Source organism: Cyrtonyx montezumae, unplaced genomic scaffold (genome assembly GCF_038088225.1).
Source record: "Cyrtonyx montezumae isolate F1298 unplaced genomic scaffold, pur_monq_1.0 scaffold_5, whole genome shotgun sequence".
NCBI classification, from domain to species: domain Eukaryota; kingdom Metazoa; phylum Chordata; class Aves; order Galliformes; family Odontophoridae; genus Cyrtonyx; species Cyrtonyx montezumae.
In genome coordinates, this window is record NW_027072056.1 from 19,268,846 (window position 1) to 19,292,696 (window position 23,851).

Below are 23,851 nucleotides of genomic sequence, written 5' to 3' on the forward strand. Positions count from 1 at the left end.
TTCTTTGTTTTTCACCAGAGTACTCCTGGTTAATTTGCCTAAGCTCCCTTTCCTATTTATCTTGCAGCTGTTATCCCTCCTTATCTCTTCTTCTGTATTCTTCTCTCTTTTATTCAATCTGCAACGTTACACCTTGCTTAAATTTCCCTGCTGTGTATCCTTAGCTTGTTTTTTTCTGTGTTATTTTCAGGGGAAGCGAAAGGGGAAATGAAAACAAATAATCATACATCACTGAAAATAATATGAGCTTTGAGTGTTGTGCTGTCCTCTCTGTATTGTCAAGTGGCTCTTTTGCCCTGGCAGAAACACAGCTTTCAAAAGGCAATGTCCAGCAGAAGGCCGTCAGAGCGAGGGGCTGTGGTACAGGCTCGCACCACACTCAGGCTTTGCATTTTGCCATTTGCTTGTCAATACTTTCACTTGTTTTTCTTCCCCAGCACTGTATCAGCTTGCAAATTCCAGCAAAAATAAGATTTGCATCTATATCCCAATTTTGCAGCTTGGGACCAGCTCTGGTGTGGGTTTCGAAGTTTGATTGTTATCACGTCTGTGTTTTTCTTCTTTTTGTTGCGTGCCAAGTATAGCTCTGCTGGTGACCTGGCAGTGAACAGATACTTAAGAACATGGAAGAATAACAACAACAAAGCAAATAAGTCTGACAGTACTCATTAGTGCTATTAGGCAGTCAAAACCCATGTGTTAAAATTCCCCCAAATGTCAACTTTTTAAGGAAATACAATGGTATGCAACAGCATGTGTTTTTGCCTGCTGCAAATATGCCCCTGCACTGCACTGTCACACCAAAGTTCTGGGGCTTTACTCCTCATTTTCCTTCCTTTTTGCACGTTGGGGCCTATCCTTCTCATTTTTCTCATCTCACAGAGTCTGTGGGTTTCTGTTGCTAGAGGGGAGAAGAGGAAAATGGGGTTTCTGTGTATAAACACAGCCAGGCATGTTCCTGCTGTGCAATGAGAAGCTAGAAAAGTACATTTGTCTCCTCCTGCTGGTGCAGTGTTGCTGGTTTGGGGTTAGGTACCAGTTGTCTGTGGTGGTCAGATAACTCATAGCCCACCTTTGTTGCATTTGTGTGCCTGAGAAATGGGTTCTGATGAATCTCTAAGCATTTATTCTCTCCATCACAATCACACGTTGCTCTGATTGCTGTGTAAACACTGCACCTCGGGATGAGCGAGCATTGCATGCCTCTTAATTTGTTGCACTTGTTTTTTTGTAAATATTCTCTTTGTGGATATTAAATAGTAAGCAGATGTCCATCAGAAAGCATTCTTTATAGGCACTCTTTTGTTTGACAGAAGTTTGAAGAGTGTGCACATTTATTTTTTGAATACATTTAGTTAAAAAATCAAGTGTTAAAAAAAGTAGGGAAAAAAAGATTTTACCTAAAATTCTAATTTATGTTTAAAGAGCTATTAGCCAGTCATTCCTGGTCATTAATTCGGCTTAGAGTAATACATATGAAGACATGTGTATGAAGAGGTAAGTGGCCAATGTGCTGCTGTACCCAGTTCCCTGGGAGATACTCCTACCCTGAATATAATCCAGCTTTTTTTTTTTTCTGTTCCAGATGGGCATTTGCTCACTGATTTCAGCATGTAGGACCATGTTCTTCTACCTTGGCTCAAGTCTTATGATTCTGCTTGTTTTTTTTCATAGAGCAGGAAAGGTGCCACTGTCTGAACTAGGGTCTCTTTCACTCAAAAATCTGATTTTGACTGAAAATTCAAGTATATTTTAATTACCTCTAAATTAACTTTGCCAAATGACTCACTAATCTTTGAAACCAAGATTATTTTTATGACTTCTACTGTTAATAAATGTCACCGCAGAAAATCATCTCTAAATCAGGGCAGAATCATGAAGGAGAGCTCTTATATTTTCTCAGCGAAAGCTTTATGGGGCACCTCTGGAGTCAAACAGAAATTTGTCATTGATTTCCACAGGAATACCCTGCTTTAGAAGAAGAATCAAACAAATCCCCTCCTCTCCATGTCTTTGATATATGGCACAGGATGCACAGTTTTCTCTGTCGCTTCCCAAGTTCATAATTTGTATTTCACCTTAATGCCACTTTGTGAATTTATTGGCTGCCAGAAGCTCTCCATCAGGGTTATGGAGCTTTGCCTACCTTTTGGTGGTTATAACATTTTTTCTTACAGGAGAGTTTAGTTATTTTTACATAGGTGCCACATGGGTGGGTCGGTACCAGTCTGCCACTGGTGCGATGTCATATTTTTTGAGTCTGGAAGAATACATCAAACCCCTGCTAGCACTTTCATGGATGGGGATATTTGGTTAAATAGATGTTTATCTGGGAAAGTCATCATCTGGCTAGCAGCATACTGAATGTTTCTAAGCAGCTAACTTATGTATACTAAACAAATTTGGTTTGGCTGCAGCTAGAGCTGCCCTGTGGAAATTCTCAACATACATTTGTTTGATTGAGCTGTCATTTTCAGTTGATCTGCTGATGATCTGTGTCACTTTGTTTAAATGTCCTGGTGTTTTTTTTTTATACAGTGCAAAAACAGTGCGCTTTCTGTGATGGATTAAATTGAGGTGAAATTCGAGAGTTACTCCTGTTTTCGATTTCTGTGCTCTAAGACAGGTGGGCTGGAATGACAAAGAACTTCACACACAAACACATTAAAATCAAAATGGAGTAGTTGCCCTCATGATTTAAAACATCCGTAGATGTGTCAACTACCAAATGCTCCCGTTCAAAGAAGTTGCTGGGATTTGTTCTTTAAACAGCAAATGATATTTATTTGGTCTGTGCCATCCGACTAAAATAACTGGACAAAGCCAACCTTGGGCTGATTCTGCACTAATTCTTGTGCAAAATTCCCTGTGGCTGTATGAGTGCTGGGCCTCTGGTGAGAGAGTACAAGAGGAGCCCTGGGCTGAAGTCCTGGTGAACAGCAAGGTATGGAGACTATTTCCTCTGACAGACCAGTGGAGGAACTGGGAAGCATCTTTGGCTTTCTACAAAGCTTTCTGGTAGACAAAAGCTTCTTTCTGGCTGCAGCACTTGAGGTTTCTTTAGTTTTGTTTATTTTTTGTTATTACTATTATTACTTTGATTTTGAGAAACGTTGTTCAAGCTTCAGGCTATGATTTGAGACAAGCGTGTGCTTCCAATGATCCTGGAAAGGACCAGCTCACCAGATTTTGTCCATCATTTCAGAGCTCCCTAAACACTCCCTGACCTTCAGCTTTTCCCATGTGAGCTGTGGTCTGTGTGCAAACCACAAGCTGAGGCTTTGTGGTGCAGCCAGACAGCAGCTTTGTAGGAAGCAGTAAGGGATGCCAAGCCCAGACAAGTGGTGAGTTTTCCCAGTGCACCCTTAATTTGGTCTGGACCCATGGGTCAGCCATATTCACCTCCAGGGATGGAGTTTGCCTGTGGGTGAGATGGAAATACAGGGGTTAGATGTGCACCAAGTGCTCTTTAAACCCATCTTTAACATAATACTTGAAGTTTCTCCCTCTAGCTGTGCTTGGGGTTATGCATGGCCTTACCCAGGTTGCTGGGTTAAGGTTCAGGGGAGTGTGGAGGAGGTCAGCTGAACTGTAGTTTGACATCTGCTTTGAGAAATGCTCCAGGAAGAGCTGCTGTTACTTGACTTCATCTTCTAATGAGCTTAAAGGGAAAGTTTAAGGCATGATTTGTTGCTTCCACTTCCTCACTTGGAAAATCTCTTCCGTGAGCAGCAATTGCATTGTTACTGCTTGAGCAAGTGCAGCCCACGCTACTCCTGTTCTTCCCTCTGTGTTCCGAGTACCAGCTTTGATAGATGCAGCCATGAAAAACACATCTTCTTTATGACTGTTCATGGCTTTTCTAACTGTAGGTGTTTAGCTTGAATGCTCCTGAGCATTTTGGGCTTTATTTTGGAAGATAATCTCAGAAAAATCAACTCAAGTGATTCACAAACTGTTAGGAAAATTCTCAGAAAGCCCCAGACTTTTTGAGCTATTTCTGCTCAAAGTCTCCATCACTTCCATGACTTACAATGTGTCTCTGTGTTTATGAATAACGTATTACATAAATATTTTTTATATATACATTCTGATCATTATTAACAATACTTAAATCCATGTCTGTAAACATAAATAGATACATAGTTAAGTACACTTGATAACAGAAGATTAGTCTGTAGTGCAATAATAAGTCAAATCAAAGTATATAATAACTTTTTGTTAGTTTGAGCTTATAGGGTCCTCTACAATCCTTTGGGATGGAGAGCAGTGTCTGGGCCAAGGTCTCTAATGGCATGGCATCCAGTTACACTAAGGCTGAGTTTGGTCCATTAAGTGCTATGTATTTATTTAAGCTGTCATATATCAGCCTGCACATGAAAACAATAGAACTCGTGAAGATTGCCAGTTTGGGGGGGAGGCTTATTTTCAAAATTGCTTCCAAGTCATTGGGATGAACCAGAAGCTTTCAGAGTGCTGATTTATTGCTCTCTGCTAGTGGCTCCCCAGGACCCCTCCGCTTCTCCAAGATCAACAGCTTCATCGAAAGCGATACAAGGTGTATGGAACAAAGAGTGGAATGAATTACATTAGCAGCTAACTTTCTTTACAGTTTATATATCAATAAATATCTACAAAATGTTTGAGGCTTTGACCAGGAAGCCATGTAAAATAAACTGTAGTCCTACTCTTATTTTTTTTTTTTTCAGAGTCAAAATAGATCTAACTGACATTAACTGTTTCACAGTGGGGGGCTCATTCTGGTTTCACACTGGTGTCACAGTTGATTTCGGAGGGGGGAAGTGATCAGAATGAGGATGGCCACTCCTCCATCTTCCAGCAGACACTGGTGCTACAGGAACACTTGGCATTTTCATGCAGCTCTGCTTTGCAACTTCAAAGCAGCAGAGAGGGATGAGCTATTCACCATGGGGCTCATCGGAGGCAAACGGAGTAATATGATCCCAGGAAAGAAATGGGAACCCAAGAGGGAAGGGGAGAATTTGTTAGTGGACTTTTTTGTAATAGTAACTGTGTGTGTAGCAGCACATCTACCACACAAGCAAAGACTCCGGTCGGGTGGATGGCAGAAAAGGGCTGAGTGAAGTGGGAGGTGTGACAACATCCACATGTGTGTAGTAAAGGGTATTTTTTGGCTGAGATTGCAAATACTTGTTGAAGAGGGAACAGGCACCAACCGTGTCTGCTGTGGACCACCAATAAGAGAGAGGTGAGAATGGAAAAGTCTTGGGCCAGCTGAGATAGTGTTGAAAGCCTCAAAGCAGTCAGAGCGCAGAGGACTTGCAATTCATAGATGTGCTAGGTAAAAATACAGCCAGATAAACACTGTGGAGAACATTCTAAATTACACAAGAAACAATTTTATAGGAAAGAGGTGACAACATCCTGGATTTTCCTAATTTCTGTGAATACTTTTTTTCTAACAAGTCTCCTGGTTGCTCAGAGAAACCTTCGATGTCTCTACGTTTTTGGTTTGGATATTTTTTTAAGCCTTTCTGAGTATTTTCCTTTTCTGTGATTTTTTTTTTTTTTTAAGATGGAAATGAGGCAATCCTGAGAGAAGCAGAAAGAGCAAGAGATGAGTGGAGAAGAAATTGAGTGTTTTCAGGGGAAAAGCAACGCTCAGTCCAAGCTAATCTTGTGTTGCGGAGATGGCAGTGGTGGGGTGGGATGAGAGGAGAGGGTGATGCTTTTTCTTCTCTTCCATCCTCCTTTCCCCTTTGCTAAATCTGCACTTGGGAAAACAATGCGTGGAGAGAAGATAAGATGGAAAGTTACATTTTTTATTATTATTATCATTTTGTAGGGCTTGTGAATGTAAGTCTAAGTGTGGCAAAGCAGGGTGCTGAATTAGAGATGGGTTTGACATGTGCTGGAAAGGGCTCTGTACTTTGACAGCTGCTGGTGGCACACTTCCTGCCAGGTATGAGCTCCCTGTGTGGGTGGTTTGCCTTGTCACAAGAAGCCTCACATTTCCCCCTTCTCAAACAGCAAGGGAAATAACAGCTACAAGTCCTCACAGCTCATCAAAGCTTCATGTATGCCACATTTTCTAGAAAAATAACTCTAGAAATACACAATATAGACTTATATTTACCAAGTGCAGATTTCTTTTGCCTCTATCCCTGTGCAAAGCTTACTACCACGGGCTCTGCAGCTCACACTGGAACAAGTGTCTTTTCCTGGCTGTGCCTGGATGTGTGCAATATCTGCCGACAGTCCTACGAACAAGCCTTATCTGCATCACTGCTGAAATTATCGTTTCATTAAAGTCCCTGGCACAAATCCCACTGACTTAAAGCTGCCCCATAAATCCCAGTTTGCTGGGACAGATCCACCTTGCAAAAGGTGCCGGGAAACGCAGATGTACTTTATGGATCATAAATATTTTGCTGATATTAAAATTAGTAAATGTTTATATAAAATGTGCCACTGTGAGAGTTTGGATAGTTGAAACAAAAGTGGAAACAATGGAGGAACAAGCAGTGTTTGGAGCAAAGAGAAAGTGGAACTGGTGCAGATTATGTAAATAAACTGGGAGACTATTATTTTTTTTTCTGGAAAGATTGCTGCACTCTGCAAATGTATGTGCATGTTGTGTTGGGTGAAATACACCTGGGAAGAATGTGTGCCAGCCAGGGACTGACTTCGCACTGAAGCAAAGCAGAAATTGCTGATTCTGCCTTGGAATACCCCCAGCCAAAACCCTCAGAGGATAAGTGATCTTCTGTATGGCAAAGTAAAACTGTCCCAGAGGTATCTTTTGTTGTTGTACAAGTGTAATCATTCATTCAACACGTTGGATATAGATGTATACTGATGCCCTACAGAATACATCTGCTCATGTCATATGGAGTTGCTCTGATGCAGTTGCTCATAATTTTCCAATCAGCTAAGTATGTTGCTTGGTGCCTCGTGACCTTGTGGTGGTACAATTGCAGTGTGTGCTGCAGAGAAGACATGGGCAGGAAAAATTGTAGCCCTGTATCTCCTCGGAAACAGATGCTAAAAAGCAGTCTTGCCAGACCTTGAGACTTTGAAGTGGACAACATTATAGGATTAATTATTTGATGCGTTTCTTGATTAGTGTACTGTTTATGAGTATTTCTATTAGTGCTTCAAGGACTTAACTACAGTGTATCACAGTGTCACTCCAATATAATTAAGACTCCCTGTAATTGCATAATTAAAAAGCTGTCTTGCTGCTGGTACAACACCTTCTGTCTTCACTACAGCAGCTCAGCTTTCCAGGGGACACTCCTTGAAACAGAAGGACCCAGGTCCAGCATGCAAACATGTGCATTCCTGGTGGCATTCACTCCTTGCTTCACTCTCCTCTGGAAAAGGAAGAGGAATGCAGGGCTGAGCCTTCACCCACTGACTCTTGAACCTGATAGTGCTTACAGTGAAAATTGTTCACCTTCCAAACAGCAGACACGTGTCTGCCTATAGGCTGACATTGTAGCTGCTGCTGGCAGGAAGGGGTTAAATTCCATTTTATTCCTAATGCTGTTGTGAAACAAAACTTCATGACCTGGCTTTCTTTCTTTCTTTTTTTCTTTTCTCAAGTGATTACACTTTGCCACATTCTAAAGGAGCAAATGCATTCGTGTCTCAGGACCGTACACTACCAGATACTGACATGTTCAACATCTCCCGTGGCTTACCAAACACATCAGGGATGTGGACCTCCCTCTGTTTTCTCATTATGCCAAATAATGAAATGTGGAAATAATTCTAATCCCTTCTTCTGGTTGTGCTGTACCTCAGAAAATATGATAAACTCAATCCAATTAAAAGTCATTACCTCTACAAGGCTCAGTCTCTATCTATAACCTTTGTTTTATAATTCACTCTGTTATCTGTCTTCATTATGATTTGGTAGAATAGTCATTTATTTCCGCTCTCTGTTCGAGAGGCATGTGATTTCCAGTGCTGCTTTGTGACACATCTCAGTTTAAAAAGTAAAGGTCTACTAATGAGCAAAAAGAAGTTCACTTACCCTCATTCATTACAATGAGATAAAGTTTCATTTACATCGTTTAAAATGCTGAAGCTTTACATAATTGTTTTGATTTTAAGATGTTCTTTTGCAGCAACAGTTTTCACCGTGCGAGGGGCTGTTAAAGTGCATTACCTTTTCTGCCTTACTGCAGCTGATATGGATTCAGTTAAGTTTTGTCACTGGTTGGTATTTGCTATGTCAAAATGAGTTAAAAACCTGTGTCTAAGTGACCGATCTCACTAATTCTTATTCAACATTCTCATCCTCAGCTTTCTCCTCCTAAGCATGTTGGCTTCTTGTGACATGCCATTATGAGAATGTATGTCATGTTTCCCATTATAGCAATCAAATAACAAACAAAAGGTAGTTCCTGTAATCCATTTTCCTGCCCTGGGAGTGACCAGCACAGAGGGCTCAAAATTTTAAGGCATATATTTATTTCCTGGGGTCTCATCCATACGGAGTCATGAAGGGAATTGGCAAGTGCACGTTAGCTGCTGCAGCTCTGCTGGGTTGCAATATTTCACTAAGATACAAATTTCAGCTATTAGCTAGTGTGTCAGCATGCACTGGGCTGCCTCCCCAGCTGGCAGGGATCTTTGCAGGCTCCTTGCTAGCTGCTGACCTGGCCCTGGATGCATCACACCTGCAGCTGGCTTCTCCCTCTTTTCCTACCCCCGCTCCCTGTAACCCAGAAAAGATTTTGAAAGTCAAATATATATTTATTCCATTGAGGAAACTTTATCAACCAGCACCAAAGTTTATTGGCACTAGCCTGTGATATAATGGGTAGTTTAAATCCTGCTAACTGCGAATAATTTTTCAGCAGTGTTTATGATTGCTGTAGACTCTAACAGACCAGAAGTACAGATAACATAAATATTTCTACCGGAGATGATTGTGCTGGAACTATAAATAAAATTAGGCTTAACTTGTAAATAAATTCAGTAGATGCCAGCCAACATTTATAATTCTTTGTTGCTGCATGTAATGTCATAATTTATATGGAAAGGGCACAGGAACACCAGCAGCCAAATTTTGCTTTCCAGTTACACAGGTGCAACTTCCCCTGACATCAAGGAGAGAGGCTCCCGTGCAAATGAAAGTAGAATTTGACCCACAGTCTCTCAGTGCTGGATCCTTATTAAGAGACAGTGTCTGGTCCACATCAGATGCTTTTGACTGTGTTACTTAATGAGACATGAGTGACATTAGACAGAGCACCAAATGCTACTAGTTATTGTACGGGCTGATGGTGAGGATTTCCAGAGCCAACATGCGGTTCCACACGCTGTTGCTATATTCTGGCTTTGTTGGGTTAGAGTTACCTTCCCTCAAAGGCCTGATGCTCTCGAGTGCGTAGCTTTGCTCCTGCAACCAGTTTTCTCCTCTGTGTTTGGGGCTCCTCCTACCCAGGGAGCTCACCTCTGTTTGCCTCTCCTTGCAGCATTTTTTTTTTCTTTTTTTTTTTCCTCTCGCAATTGTAAGAAGCAAGAGCTCCTTGCATGCAAGGAAAGTTCTCCACTTGTTAGAGAATGCTGACAAACTGGCTCCTGGTGAGTTATCCGATTTGCTGCCACCAACATGCACATTGCAGAGATTCACTGACAGAAGCCTTCCCAAGCACCAAGTGCTTCACATGCAGTGCTGCAGCTCTGCTCAGAGTTCCCTTTCTCAGAGCACCATGAAACTTGGGACTTGTGTGCTCCAGCCCTAAGGCGTGTTGTCTCGGTGCTGCCTTTCTCATCATTCTTTGTGCAGCTTTTCCTACAACTCCCTCTCCTGCTGAAGCCGTGCAAGGGCTCAGGGCTTCATGGGGCCAGCTGTGAAAGTGTGGACAAAATCTGCAGCAGAGAAGCATGAGGGGAAGGCTGAAATCTGGGCAGCACATTTCCCTCTCGGTTTTGTTACATTAGCATCAATCTGAATAAATCTGACCAACTTTGGCTAACTCTAGGATAGGCACTGATCTCGTTTATCCTTTGGTGCAAGTCTAAAGCAATTACTCTGGGTTTAGCAGATGTGTTAGAGAGCTCAGAATTCAACCCTTGGGGCAACTGACAGATCTGGCAGACAGTCCCCCTCGTTCCTGTTGTGTGGCCCGTGAGCATCATCACACTGCACCACATCTGGTGTCCAGGGTTGGACCTTTTGAGTGTATTCACTTCACTCACGCTTTAGTTTGGGTCAAGTAATACAAGTATGCAAAATACAGATGTATTTGAAGACTAATGATTGTGAAAGTACTTTTCCTCGGTCATTTAAGGAACTATTCAGAACTATTTCAAGTGTGGCATTTACCTCTAAACTTGCTGATAATCTCTTTTGTTTTACAACTGAGCTTTGTATTTGTAAAACAGTTTTTCTCTCCCCTGCTAGTTTTACGATTTTCACTTAACTGGGAATTACTAGCTCCATTCTGGTTAGAATCTAATCTCATTTGATTAGGCTTGCCTGGTGCTTTTCACAATGGGGTCCTGCTTGGGGCCGCCAGACTGTGTTACAATACAAATAATAATAAATAATCGTTTTTAGCTCCACAGAACAGTTCTATGAATAGGGAGCGGCACAAACCAGTTTCAGGTACATTTGCTGATAAAGAGTTCAAGTAATGTAGTTCTTGGCTAGAGTCCCTTCTGTGCCTGGAGATAGTGACCCAAACTCTGCGTGTTTCTGAGGCCAAGGAACCTTCTTCTCCAGGGAATGCAGCCCCTGGGGGTGCTTCCTTGGTGCAGGACTCTCAGTTGGCTCTCGTGTACTTCATCACTACTCTATGGTTCTTTTGAATCTAATAGGTTTCTTTCTCCTATTTTCTGTTTTTCCTGACCTCCTGTGTTCTAGACTGATGTAGATAGATTTTGTAATCAATCAGCCCCTGTCTGTAACATTTTTTTCTTTAATACTTGTTCAAACAGAAATTCAGATAAAGGTGTCCCATTTGTATGCAAGAGGAAATGCCTGCCTCCTTTTCTGATATGCTTGCAAATAGTCCGTGCTGATTTCCTCAGCACTGAATAGAAATGTTAGGTCAAACAAATACAAACGCACTCTGGTCTCATTAAAGGATCTGACTTGGAGCACAGTGGTGCATTCAGGTCCACTCTGGCCTTATGCAAGGGATGGGTCTCATTCACATTCTTCTACGTTCCCCAGTCACCCTTATTAATGCCTTCACTAAAAGCATAGTTGACAGCCATTATGGAGTGCAAAGCCACGATGGACGTCTACTGAGTGAAGCTGTGTCCTTCTGATGTCTGCTTTTTAGGGCTAAGCGTCATCTCTCTCACCTTTGAGAAGCTGCGGGCACGAAAATGCCTGTATCTTCTCAGTTGGAAAGTGCCCCTTCTACATTCTACCTCAGCTCTTATTTTATCCTGCTCAGCAGGCAATGGCATTAAAAACATCTCTGAATTAGGCTCTCTAGATGCTTTTGCTTCCAGCCTACCTCCTTCATCTACAGTAATCAGCCATCCAGGTTATCACAGTGACCGCATGCATGACTCCAAGAGCACAGAATCAGATTCAAGTGCTACAGTGCCAGTAGTAGCTTGGGGCTGTATTTCCCGAGCCACAAATTACCTGAAGAGAGGCAGAATAGGAAGTCTGGGGGAAGGAGGGAAGATGGTGCTCTTAGGAGGCTTCTTATAATGAATCCATTTTTTGCCGTGGTGCTTTGGCACGTGGCTCTGCTGTCCTCATCAGGCACATCCTCAGCATGTGGCCACGTGAGCTCCTTCCTGCTGGAGTGCCAGCTGGTGTCAAAAGTGCAAACACAGGTGTCCACACTGGTCTTTTACTAGCAATTAACCTTTCCTCCCTGCTTTCCTTTGAAGCTTGCTCATGTTTTTATTGCAAAATATCAGTGAAGAATTTTATGGAGGCTAACATCAGAGCTTCCACATTACCTAATCTCATCTGTTTCCTTATCAGGGGCCTTGATTTTGTTACATCCCATTTCTAGCAGGGATAATTGGTAGACTTTAAAGAAGCCATCTTGAATTTTGAAACTTCAGAGTTATCTGTGTGAAAGCTTTGCAGTTCTCTGGGAAAATGATGGTTGCAGGCACAGTCCCTGAGCCTAATCTGATCGTCACAAGGATTTGCTATCAGTCAATATGCCACCATTTTGCTGGAAGTCCCTCTGATCTGGGTAGCTATAAATTTGGAAATGAAGACCAGACCCAACATTCATATACATTGATTTCAGTGTAGCTCCTTCTATCAGTGACATTATAAATGTATCTTAATGGTCTTCCATCCCTTGGCCAGCAATAATTCAACTTCTTGTTTATTTTGAGGTTTTAAAATCTATTTTTATTAGAATACCTTGCTATTCCAGGCAATATATTACTTCAGTAATTTGTTCTACCCCATCCACAGAGCTTTGGGACAGATATATGCTTATTATATTTTCCAGGGCTTTCAAACCTGGACCTTTTTCTAACTACAACACTGGGTGTGTCTGCTGGAAACGAAAGCAGTCACATTAGAGCAGGAGAAATGGGCTTGTCTCCCTGCCAGCCTTCCAGTGCCGATTTATCAGTTGCAGGTTTGACCCTATATGGCTAAAACGAGCATAGCCAGAATGTCTGAGATAAGTATGACTGAGGCCTTTGGGTCTGTGAGAGAGAAATTAAACTCGACTGTCCCAAGGGGAGAAGAAACATCTGCAAAGCCGTCCTGGAGGCTGGAGACACAGCTTGTAGCTGGATGGTGGGCAGGTTGTGAGCATGCTTTGCTGTGGCTGTGGGATTTGTCTGAGCCTCTTCGTTCTTTGGTGAAGAACAGGAGGGGCTGAGGAGAGCCTTGGTTTTGAGAGGTCCTGCCTGGTGGAACAGAAAAACAACCAATACATGAGGTGCACTTTTGAAGGAATTTGGGTGCAAGCATGTCATGGAAAATCAGTAGGATTTAGATGCCTGAAGTTTTTAAACACCCCCTTCCCATGAGCCATATGCTTATCATCAGCCTGATCACTTTCCTTGTGTGATTTCTCTTCCTGCAGCCCATGTGTACACTTTTTTTTTCTTCCTTTTTTTTTCTTTTCATTTCAAAACCAGCTGAATTCTTTTATGCAGAGTTGCAATCTAAACAGCTGAGGGAAGAATGGGAGAGATGCTGCTGCCTGCAGTAGTGGGGAGCATGGGGGAGTTTAGGAGATGCTTGGAAGGCGTGGACCGGTCTTGCTCGCCTGTTCTTGCTGTGCTGAGCTTTCCTGTGTGCTCAAGGGAAGCTGAGTTTGTGGACAGCTGCAATACCGTGGTGTAACAGAGGTGGTCATTTCAGCATGGAGCAGTGAAGTGAATCGTGGCATCCAGGTGGAGCTGTGTCCCTGTCCTTTCCACGTCTTTCCTGTCCTCTGCAGCCCAAGCTGAGGTTTGCTGCAGGACAGGAAAGACCAAGCGTGGAACTTATGGATGCTTCAAGTTCTTTTGCATAACCCTCCTTAAGCATCTTTGCCACCGCTTGCCACTGATGAGCTATTACAGACAGGATTTCTTAAACATAGATGGTGGAAAATCCCTCTGTGTGTCCATCCCTGCCAAATGGTGGGGTCTGTCAAGATTTCCTCCATCTCAGAGGGCCAGGTATTAGAAAAGTGACAAACTGGTTGTGGGGTTCCATTGATAAGGGACAGGGAGAGCCCGCCAAGGCAGAGGCCGGGGGAGCGGGTAGCTGAACTTTCCTGTGACATGCATGAGGTCATAGCCAGTGCCACATGAAAGAAAGAAAAACAGTTCATGGCTGTGAATAAATTGCTCACAGATGAAGAATCCAGTTTACCAGTCATGTGATGGGAGCAATCTATTCAAATGATTTGTTATGTCCCAGTGTTTGTCTTAGGCAGCACCAGAGGCATGAAAGTACAGATAGAAAGCCGTGAGATAATATGTAACAAAGATGTGAGAGATAATGGGCTATGACCAGTTCTTAGTGGAAAAGGCATACGGTGCTAATCTACCATGGATAGTTTCTTAAATGAGCAAGAAATTGAAAGAACATTTTAAAGTTTCCTGTTTCTTCACTGAAACGGAGTCATTCTGGTCGTCGAGCACAGCGTAACGCTCTAATTTCTGGGCCACCATATTATGCAAATATTCTCCTGCTCAGACACCCGATCTCTCAACTTTGTTCCTTGGACAACAGTATTCACACATCCCATGTAGTTATAGTTAAGTGGAATGTGTTTTGATGTAAAGAAAAAGTGCAGCGACAATAAAGTTAAATTAATGTAAATAGTGAGGTATTTTGTAATGTTAGTTTGCTCTTTTTTATGTTTTTTGCATATATTGTTGGGTTGAATGCTGTGTTTCTGGTGCAGCTAAAAGTTTACCATCATCTTACAATTCAAGCTGTCAAAAATAGAGAGTTTTTCATCTTTTTTTTTTGTTTGCTGGCCAAGTGTCCATGGCAAAGATGTTATTTGTTGTTGTTATTGTCATCATTGTTTTTAACATATTTTGGATCTACCCCAGTTTCTTCTGCAACTGTAAGAGGAGAAGATTTGTGTTCTCTATAAGGTGCAGTTTCGATCCTGAACTTACTTCAGACCATTGAATTTCATGGAGGTCAGTGATGAGACACTGATTTACATCAGCTGAAGTTCTTGCCAGCGGTTGTGTGGTAGGCTGGATCCTTTCCTCCAAAGACAAACTGGAGCCCATCAAACTTAATTTTGTCTACTCTTGGTTCAGGCTGTCTCTCTGAAAGACCAGTAAAGTTTTCCTGCTTTTCACTTTACTTAGACTTCAGTTGTGACATATAATGCTGGCTTTCAATTGCAATTTCAAAGAGTGTGCAATGCAAAGTGCTATATCCGGACCAGACTGGACAATAGGGCATGCCTGTGTATACATCTGTATGTAATTCACTTTCTTGTGTTTGGTGATGTAAACCACTTTTGATGTCAGGAGCACTGAGAAATGCCAAAGAGTACCCCTGGGCCTGCAATGGGGAGAAGGCTCAGCTCCTGGCAGGGTGAGGGGAACCAGTGATTGATGAGGGTGCTGCCCACCTACCGAACTGTCCTATCCATTCTGTGAAAGAGTTTCACATGCAAAGCCTGTCAGGATATTTCAAATCCTACCATTCGGCTTTCTTTTTCAGGTGATGAATGCTTGTATGAAAGCTTTCCTGAGCTTCCCTTGGAGGAAGTGCCAGAAGCTGATGGAGAGGCTGCAAACACCCAGTGCCCAGCGTCTGTCAGCATCCATGAGCCGTCCTCTCCAACCACCTCCAGCGAAGCTTTCACACCAAAGGAGAGCTCTCCTTACAAGGCTACGATATACATTCCCGATGACATACCCATTCCTCCAGAATTTGAGCTCCGAGAATCCAACATTCCTGGAGCAGGATTAGGGATATGGACCAAAAGGAAGATTGAAGTAGGAGAAAAGTTCGGCCCTTTCGTAGGAGAGCAGCGGCCACACCTTAAAGATCCCAGTTACGGTTGGGAGGTAAGACACTTTGCATTCCTTCAGTCCGTTGAATTCTCTTGAATGTCTATAAACACAGAGGTATTTGCAGAATTTCAGTCCTATCCTGCAGCAGCCGGGGAATATTTGTGTACACTGAGACCGCTTCGCAGCCTTGCGGTGCCTTCTGGATGAAAATGAATGTCAATTTAAAGAAAAAAAAAAAAGACAGGAATTATTGTTGCTCTTCATGCATGAAATCTGTGTGGGTGGATATTGGCAGGTGAGCTCCCTTTCTGGGAAGGAGAGGCAGACGTGGTATTATCGGAACATTTCTGCACGGTTTCAGCTCGCTCATGTGCAGCCCTGCCTGTTGGGCAGCCCAATCTGTTGGCGACACGGTGTTGTCGGGCTGTAGAGAAGCTGGGTGTTGCTTTCTGTGTTGTACGTCACCTCATCCTGGTAACAACAATTAGCATGTTAAATTGCTATTGCAGAGCCTCATGCTACTCTGGGGCTTTGAAAGCGGAGGGTTTGATCCTGCTTCCATTTAAGTTAATGGGAATTTTGCCATTCATTCAGTGAAAGTATGTTTGGATGCTAGTGTCAGAAACCAAGCACACATGGGGATGGTGTGGATCATGTTACTTCTGCAGATGCTCTGAGAAATGTTGGTTTTCATGCAGGAGCTGAAGGCCTCCTTCAGTGAGTACTGCGGTTGCCTTTTGTATTCCCTGCCTTCAGGAACAACATGTTTTCTCTGCTGTTATATCACAGGGCTGTGGTCGCTCTGAATTTTTTCCTTTGTGGTAGTGGGAAGAAAATTTTCTCCTATATCTGGCATTAAATCATGGCCTATGGGGTTGTAGACCTAAAGCAATGAGGACAGTTGTAGGGCAAGTCAGTCATCCTCGACCTCAGTCTGGAGGATGGTACCATGCAATGGAAGAACTGCTCTTGTGTAGTTTTATTTGTAGTCCTATCAATGTGCTGTGGAAATAAGGTACAGTCTTGGCTTACTGTCTGTGCTTTTCCTTTGGTTTCTGATAAGAGGAGAAGAGTGGAGTTTGTGCAGCTCTAAAGGGCTGTGGCTGACCTCTGGGTACACGAGAGTTTCATGTTCCCAGGAAAAGTGGAGTTTCTCTGTGAAGCAGAACCTCACAGATATGCAGGATAATAAACATTTGGTTAGCTCTTAACTGTCAATAAATCCTCGATGAGTTCATTCCAGACTTCCTATCCAGTTGTTTAAACACTTGTGAGAGCAGTGACAATATGACAGAATAGTGTCAGGAGAAATTATAGACTTTGCAGCACTCTATCAAGTTAACAGACTCTGATGAAATGGAACTGCTGGTGAGAAATCTTTATTTTCTGACCAAGGCACCAGGAAACCATAAAAGCTGACTTTAAACCACACCACAATTAAGCTCAGGTATTGATAACAGAAACTGGAACCAAACTGCTGAGACACGACTGTTCTTGCAGGTTTAACACTTTGAAATTTTAGACTGGATTTTGATTTGCATGCCCTTGGGTATTGATAATATACTGCCAAAGTAGAGACTAGTGTTGATGGTTCAGATATTTAGGATTCTGTAGCCTTATGAATTAAAAAAAAAGAAATGCCTAACTTGATAAATCTGGCAGATTTGAATCCCTTTCACACTGCAGGACTCGTGCTTTTCAAACAGTGTTGTGTATTTGGGACAGCTGGGGAGAAGCTATTGAAAAGTGTTGGAAGAAAATCACACAAAATCAACAGTCAGACTCCGTCTGTAATTTGGCCACTCATCCATAAGTACTCTGCAGTGCTCAAGGGAGCCTGACACAGAATATTTTTCCAACAAGTGGGTTAAGTACATTTATTGGAATTGAAGGGAGACAAAGAAATGCTGGTTACCAGAGCCTACACAATGAGTGAAGTGGTGAGTAGGGGAGGTCAAGGCTAAAGGACAGATGTGGGGGATGTGGTAGTGCTGCAGAAGACCTTACCAACATCTCAGTCCAGATGCTCACCATCAGCTGCTCTGGAAACCAGCATCTCCTTGGACCCGTGCCTTGGGACAAAAAAGAGAGAAAGAAACTCAACAGTGTGTGGGCTCGGGGAATGCCACAGAAAGCATGGGATAGCAGTGGGAAAAGGTATCATTTATCTGTGGTTCAGCACAGTTTGGGGAAGGTAAACTTTTCTGGTGTCCCTTTTTCTGCCTGAACGGGCACTTTTGTAAAACTGGGCATTTCTCCTACTGTCAACATGATCAAACCATTGGGCAGGCTGCCTTTCCATTTTATATGCATTTTTCTGAGTTCAGGGTGAAAGACTGAACATACAGTGGTGTTTGACTTTCAAACAAGTTGAAGGAATCACTATTTAAGAAAATAGTATAGCCATGTTAAAATCATTCTTGAAGGAGTACTGAGCATCTTCCTAAACTGTTTTCTGATGCTTTCGTAATGCTGATTTACTCTTGACTCTCACTACTCTACAAACAACAACACAAACACACACACACAAAACACAACACAAAACAAATGTCACAGTGCTGGGTATTTCCAGCTTTGGGAAACTTCTGTTGTCTGTGACTGTGCTCTGTCTGGGTGGGCACCAGGATCAGTATGCAGCAGCCAGCAGTGAAGGGGTAGCTGGAGGAAGTGCAGCTATTAACTTTAGCAGCTAGGCAGGCGATGTAGAAAAATTCAGCTGCAGAAAGCTGAGGAATGTCATGATGCCTGTGCCTACATTCCCCCATAACAAGATTCCCTGTGGCATCACTGCAGAGTTTTGTCAAGAGCAAGTCTGAGAAAACAATGTCCATTGTGTCCATTTATACACTTCAGCCATAAAACACACCATGGGACAGAGAGAATTTGTTGTGGTATAGTTGTGCTTGGTTCATGATTAGAGTGCTGTGGACCAGTTTAAATGAAAAGCCATAAATTTGAATTTTATCTCATTTCGTGGATCTAGAGCAAAGCATTATCTAATCAGGTATTGGTTGGTTAAAGCACAAATCGAACACAGGGTCGCCGGACAGGGGGAAAGGTCAAGCTCTTTTGCAGTTTGTCACTGAGGTTTTAGTATTTGCCTGCAGCCTGAACATCCGAGGGGGTCAGGTGGCTGTTGCTCTGGGGTTGTTTGAAAAGGGAAAATTGACTGCTGCTTAATCAACAAAGAAAACAAGCTTTTAAGGGACGGCAGTAATTTTTTAAACAAAAGCAAAGAACGCAAATTTAGTGATTTCGTCATAGTTCATGCCCTGCTATGAAAAACAACTCAGAGAGTATTTCAAAGAGAGCCTTTACATAGGTCACCAGTGCGCTTGCACCTATCTCCTGCCAGAGTCTTCTGGTGGAGTGTGATGAATATTCAAATCCAGGTTTCTTCTTGCTAAAGCAAGCTCTGGAAGTCTCATTTATGTGCACGATGTCTTTGCAGCTCTTTTTATTCTCTACTTTGACTTCTTTATTTAGGAAGGTGGAAACAAGAGCCATAAACTTTAATAAATCAAACATGTCAGAGAAGTAAAAAATACTTTAGAGCTTTATAAAGCACCATATATTGTGCTTATAGAGCAGAGTATATTTTCTTTTCATGGCAGCAAAGCTGAAAAACGTCATAGATTTGGTAGAAGATGCTTGACTTGAGGCTATTACTTCAGAATGGAAATTTGGAGGCTATTTGTTTGCCTCTCAAAGATTTCTGATGTACGTCGTCATGGAAGGCTGGGCAGATTCTTAAAAACTGATCTGGAGTAAAGGCTTCCCACTGGTCTATAGGGACTGGAGTAGCTGTGATTTTCAGTTCTGCACTCTCTGATTTTGAATATATATTTTTAATTTAAATGTAGGTGGATTTGGAGATTTTGGGTTCCAAACATACAATCTAACTTTATGAAAATGTAAGTAATAAGTTGTAAATTGCAAGGATATAGGTCTTTTGAACTGGAATCTAAAGTACATCTTCCCAAAGCTACGTTGTGTGCCTAAAATGATCGCTTGGTTGTCCTGCTGCTCTCAACATCCGAAGACTGAATGAGATCAGTGGGAATTACTGGCAGATTTCTCCTGGTGGATCTGTTATCCTCCATTTTTGGGTGCTCCTCCTGAAAACCTTTGTCAGAATGTTGAAAGTAGTGTCTGTCTCTTTTGCATAAAAAAAGAATAAAAAGCATCTTCTGAAGAATTGGAAATGAGAGCCACATATCTTAAGATTCCAGCTTAGATATTCTTTAATAAGGATACTACGTCAGCATAGAGGGAAATAAATTCCTCAAAGGATGGAACACTGATTAGGTATGTTGCAAAAAGGAAAAGGAACAAAGTCTTCGTTATTTCTGAATATTTTTCTTTGGGATACAGAACATGTCCCATTGGTAAATAAATTTTCTGTGGTTGTCTGATGCTTTAGGATCGATGCTCTGACTCACAGACCAGACCTCAGCTTTTACTTGAATTCTCTTCAGGAACATTAACATACAGAGCTACTCCACACTCAACTGGATGGTTGGAAAGTGGTGGAGTATAAAGCAGATTCCTTGCTTATGTTTCCTCATTACATATGTATTTCAGAGGTATAAGGACTTCAGGAACCTCAGCAAAGTTATTAATGAAGCAAAACTAGGAGTACGAGTTATCGTATCGGTAGAAATTAAAAAGAAATAATTTGCTTTATAATGGGGGAAGGAAGTACTCTCCTGATCAATACAAGGCCAAGTTGGTTTTGAGATAGTGTATTCTCCCTAGGTCAACAGACCATTTGCTTCTGGCAGCCCCAGGTGGGGCTGAGATCCTTACCTTTTCTTCAACACATAGGTGAAGTTTTATCCCATTTGGAGTTCAGCTTTGCAAGGCATAGAGCACTCTGGCTGAGATCCAGTAAAGCACTTAGGCACAGGCTTATCATCAAAAGGATTACCCAGGTGTTTGAGTTAAGCATGTGCTTAGCTGCAGTGTTAAGATCTCTGTTAGGGACACAGTGTTCAGTGTCACATAGGATGGAGTTCATACCGTATATCTTACCCGAGGTGAGCACGCACAAGGGTGCTTAATACAGCCACTAGAAAGTAGCTTTTGACCTACTGCCTTTGCCCTGCTGATCTTTACTTAATTTCTTCAGTTCTCTTGAATTCTTCCATTAACATGATTAATCAGATCCTCCTGCTTGCTGGGATGTGCTGCCTTGGTGAGGGTTGATGGGATGTGCTGCTTTGGTTCTGGGCAAAGCCCACAACTTTGCCCTGTTCAGGTAAAGCTGCTGCAGTGGGAGCAGGAGATGAGACCTACAGAATTCTCTCTTGGGCTCTGTGTTAGACCTGTGCTCAGAGATCTCTCAAAATCAGGGTGTCTGAGCAACACAGCAGGCAGGTGTTGCACGCTTGCCAGGAGGAAGGTGCCACTTGGCTGTCTCCAGCTGCTCTTGGTGCTGATAAGTTGCAGAGCCAACCTAATGCCAACGTGGCAGCAACAGCAGGAAGAGCTGAGCAAAATGCTGCTCCTTTTTCTTGCTTCCAGCTGGAATGGCTTGCACAGCACTGATGGTTTCTTCACTTGATAACTGGTGGATGCTTTGCGTTGTCCTTGACCTTGGAGGCAGGAAATTGCCCATTCCATGGCATGGTCTGAAGCCACCAAGAGGTCTCTGTGGTTCTGTGTACACATTTCTCACAAAGCCACTGAGGTTTTGACTTAATCAGGAGTGTTAGATCCTGAGGAAAGCAAAGTGAAGCCAGAAGGGTTGCGTGTAATGGGGAATAAGAGCAGAAGGGGGAGCATGAAGTTTTGTTGCCCCTTCAGAGTAGAACTGGGGGAATGTTCCATTGATTTGTATTTCTATTCAAAATACGGTAGTTATTATTTACTGATGGGTAGATGCCTGAACTCAGTAGTGCTTTGTCCAAGCAAGCAATAAATGAACTGAGGAAGAAGCAAGCATTGGAATAGATCCGTGAGATTATTAAAATATAAAGAAAAATCACTGTAAAATGTGTCAGAAGTCCCTGTGAAAGACAAAACCTGTAAGCTGAATTTAGCCATTAAGACAGACAACATCAGGAAGAAAGATAAAGAAGACAGAACCAAAGAGAATAATTACATTTAATAGAACTGACAAACAAACATCATTCTTCCCATTAAATAAATATGTTATAAAAAATTTATTATGGAATGCCACATTATGCAAGCCAGGATTCAAAGATGAGTTCTCTGCATTAAGTACAGTAGATGCCATTAAGGAAAACAGTCAATATGTCACTAAGCCACGGCCTGTAAAATTAAATTGATTTGGTAAATGTAAGTAAGATAGATCTGTTTGCTTTCATCATCAATTTTGAGTGGGTGAACAGGTGATGTCACCAACCTGGGAGCGATAAAGATGCAGGACCATCTGGAAAGCTTTGTGATGGATGGGCAACTGCTTTTGGATAGTGACAGTGCTGTGGTACTTTGTCACTTGGGATGCAGTACTTAATAACTTTTCAATACCATCATAATAAATTTCACTGCCTTATTAATATAGAAATGGTGAGTTATTACTGTGATGGATATTGTAAATAACAAGAGATGCAGCTGTCAAAAGCTGATTGTTTGGGCATGTTTCTTTAAGCAACACAGTTGACTTGGGATAATCAACGTATGTCTATACCAGCAGAGTTTATTGCTCTTGTCAAAAGAAAAAGCAGCATTATTCAAAAATTATATGAAGTCCATAATAAACAAGTTTAATATATTATCAGACTTTTCCTATAAGTTTCCTAACACAGAACAATAAATCATTTTTAATAATGCTTTTCTGTGTACAATAATATCCTCATGCCATAATAATGTTCTTTCCTAACTATTTGGAAAACAGAGAACTTCTGAAACCATGGAAAGGTATCTTTCACTCATCAGGATGCTTACAAAATTAAATATCCCTATTTCATTAAAAGGCTACTTCTGATATAAAGCCAATGAACTCAACCTTTTATTTTTATTTTTTTTAATTTTAATTGAACAGATGTAGTTAAATACAAAGATGTAGTTAAAGACAAAGAAATACAGACAAAATTATAACCATGTGTCCCTAAATACTGGCAGGAAAGAGCATCTGTGGGTGTTTTATGAAAGCCCAGAACTGCTCCGTGACATTGCTGCTAATGTCATTAGTCTGAGGACTGGAGAGAAACAAAATGCATAGATAGTTGTTAGTGGAAGATGAATTACCAGATCAATCATTTAGCACCATTCAGAGCATTATACCATTGTTCCCTGGGAAGATAATTAAATCAATGATGTCTTTCTTATTTGTGTAAAGAGGTGCAAACTTGTAAAGAATATCCAAAGCTCTTCAAACATATTATTTCTGGGTATTTTTTTTAATCCATAGTGACTTTGCCTTTCAGAGTCTAGCTTTGTCCCTCTTTTCAATTAAATGTCTCACCACCATTTCTATTACTGCTGAAAAGAGAGCCAGCAGTCTATTAACAGGCAATAAAGTTCAGGAAGCCTAGGACTAGTTTCTTGGGTCAGAGGTGAAAATTGCATACTAAATGAAACAAAGGTGTGTCTTGATGGCTCAACAAGCAGAGAGGAGACAAGCAGAAATGTGGGCTGAAAGAGGCGGTCATCGTTAAACAGAAGCAAATGAAGGCAGGAGGCAGTGCATGGTGGGATGCTGATCAGCCTAGATGAACACACACACTCCTGAGGACACAGCACTGAGCTTTGGCATTTAAACCACCCCACGATTTAAAGGTTCTACTGAAATCTGGGCATAAAAATATCACTGAAATTTAAACAAAAGAAAAGTAAAAAAATCTGCTACTCCCTAAGACCTGAAGTTGAGGATGCGTTCATCAGAGTGGCCCAAACCTATTCTTGTTTGGAAACAAGGAATAGAAAAAATAGGTGGCTAACAGAGTATTTCCACCCCAGAGAGTATAAATGTGACATTTTATCCACGTGGCAGCAGTAGTTGCCCCTCGCTGAACAATAGGTGGCACGTGCAGGAGGGAAGGCGCAGGTTATCTCAATCCAGCGGGGTTTGATCACATTAACTTTGCACACAACAAGTGTTAATTTGGAAGAAAAAATACCAGTGTTAACTAGCCGTTCCTTAAAGTACAGTCCCCGCATTTAACATGAAAAGATGTAAGAGATCCCACAAAAAGCGTAACATTTCATCAGGTGAAGGCTGCAGCATAAAGGGGCTCTTGTGTATAGTGGGTTTCCCAAAGTGTTGTTCTTAGTCTTAACTTGATGAAGTGTGCTGGCAGCAGGCAGGCAGCTGGTTTGCCTTCCCCTTCTGTCGGCTCCTACACGCTGGGCTGGAGACCTGGTGCATAGCTGGTCGGGTGTTGGAAAGGAGCTTTCATTGCCCTCCTGTCTGCTTGAAGTGGCCACAAGTGGTAAGCTGCCTTTCTAGAAATGT

General features: G+C 42.0%; 1 protein-coding gene across 6 annotated transcripts in view; it reads left to right on the plus strand.

Moving 5' to 3' along the window:
* The window catches only part of MECOM (MDS1 and EVI1 complex locus), a 295,256-nt gene that overhangs the window by 115,684 nt on the left and 155,721 nt on the right, over positions 1-23,851 (plus strand). For all 6 annotated transcript variants that reach the window (XM_065748457.1, XM_065748453.1, XM_065748455.1 and 3 more), the window contains exon 2: positions 15,134-15,483. In XM_065748457.1, coding sequence (XP_065604529.1) covers positions 15,134-15,483 — 350 coding nt within the window. The remainder of the gene's footprint in view (positions 1-15,133; positions 15,484-23,851) is intronic.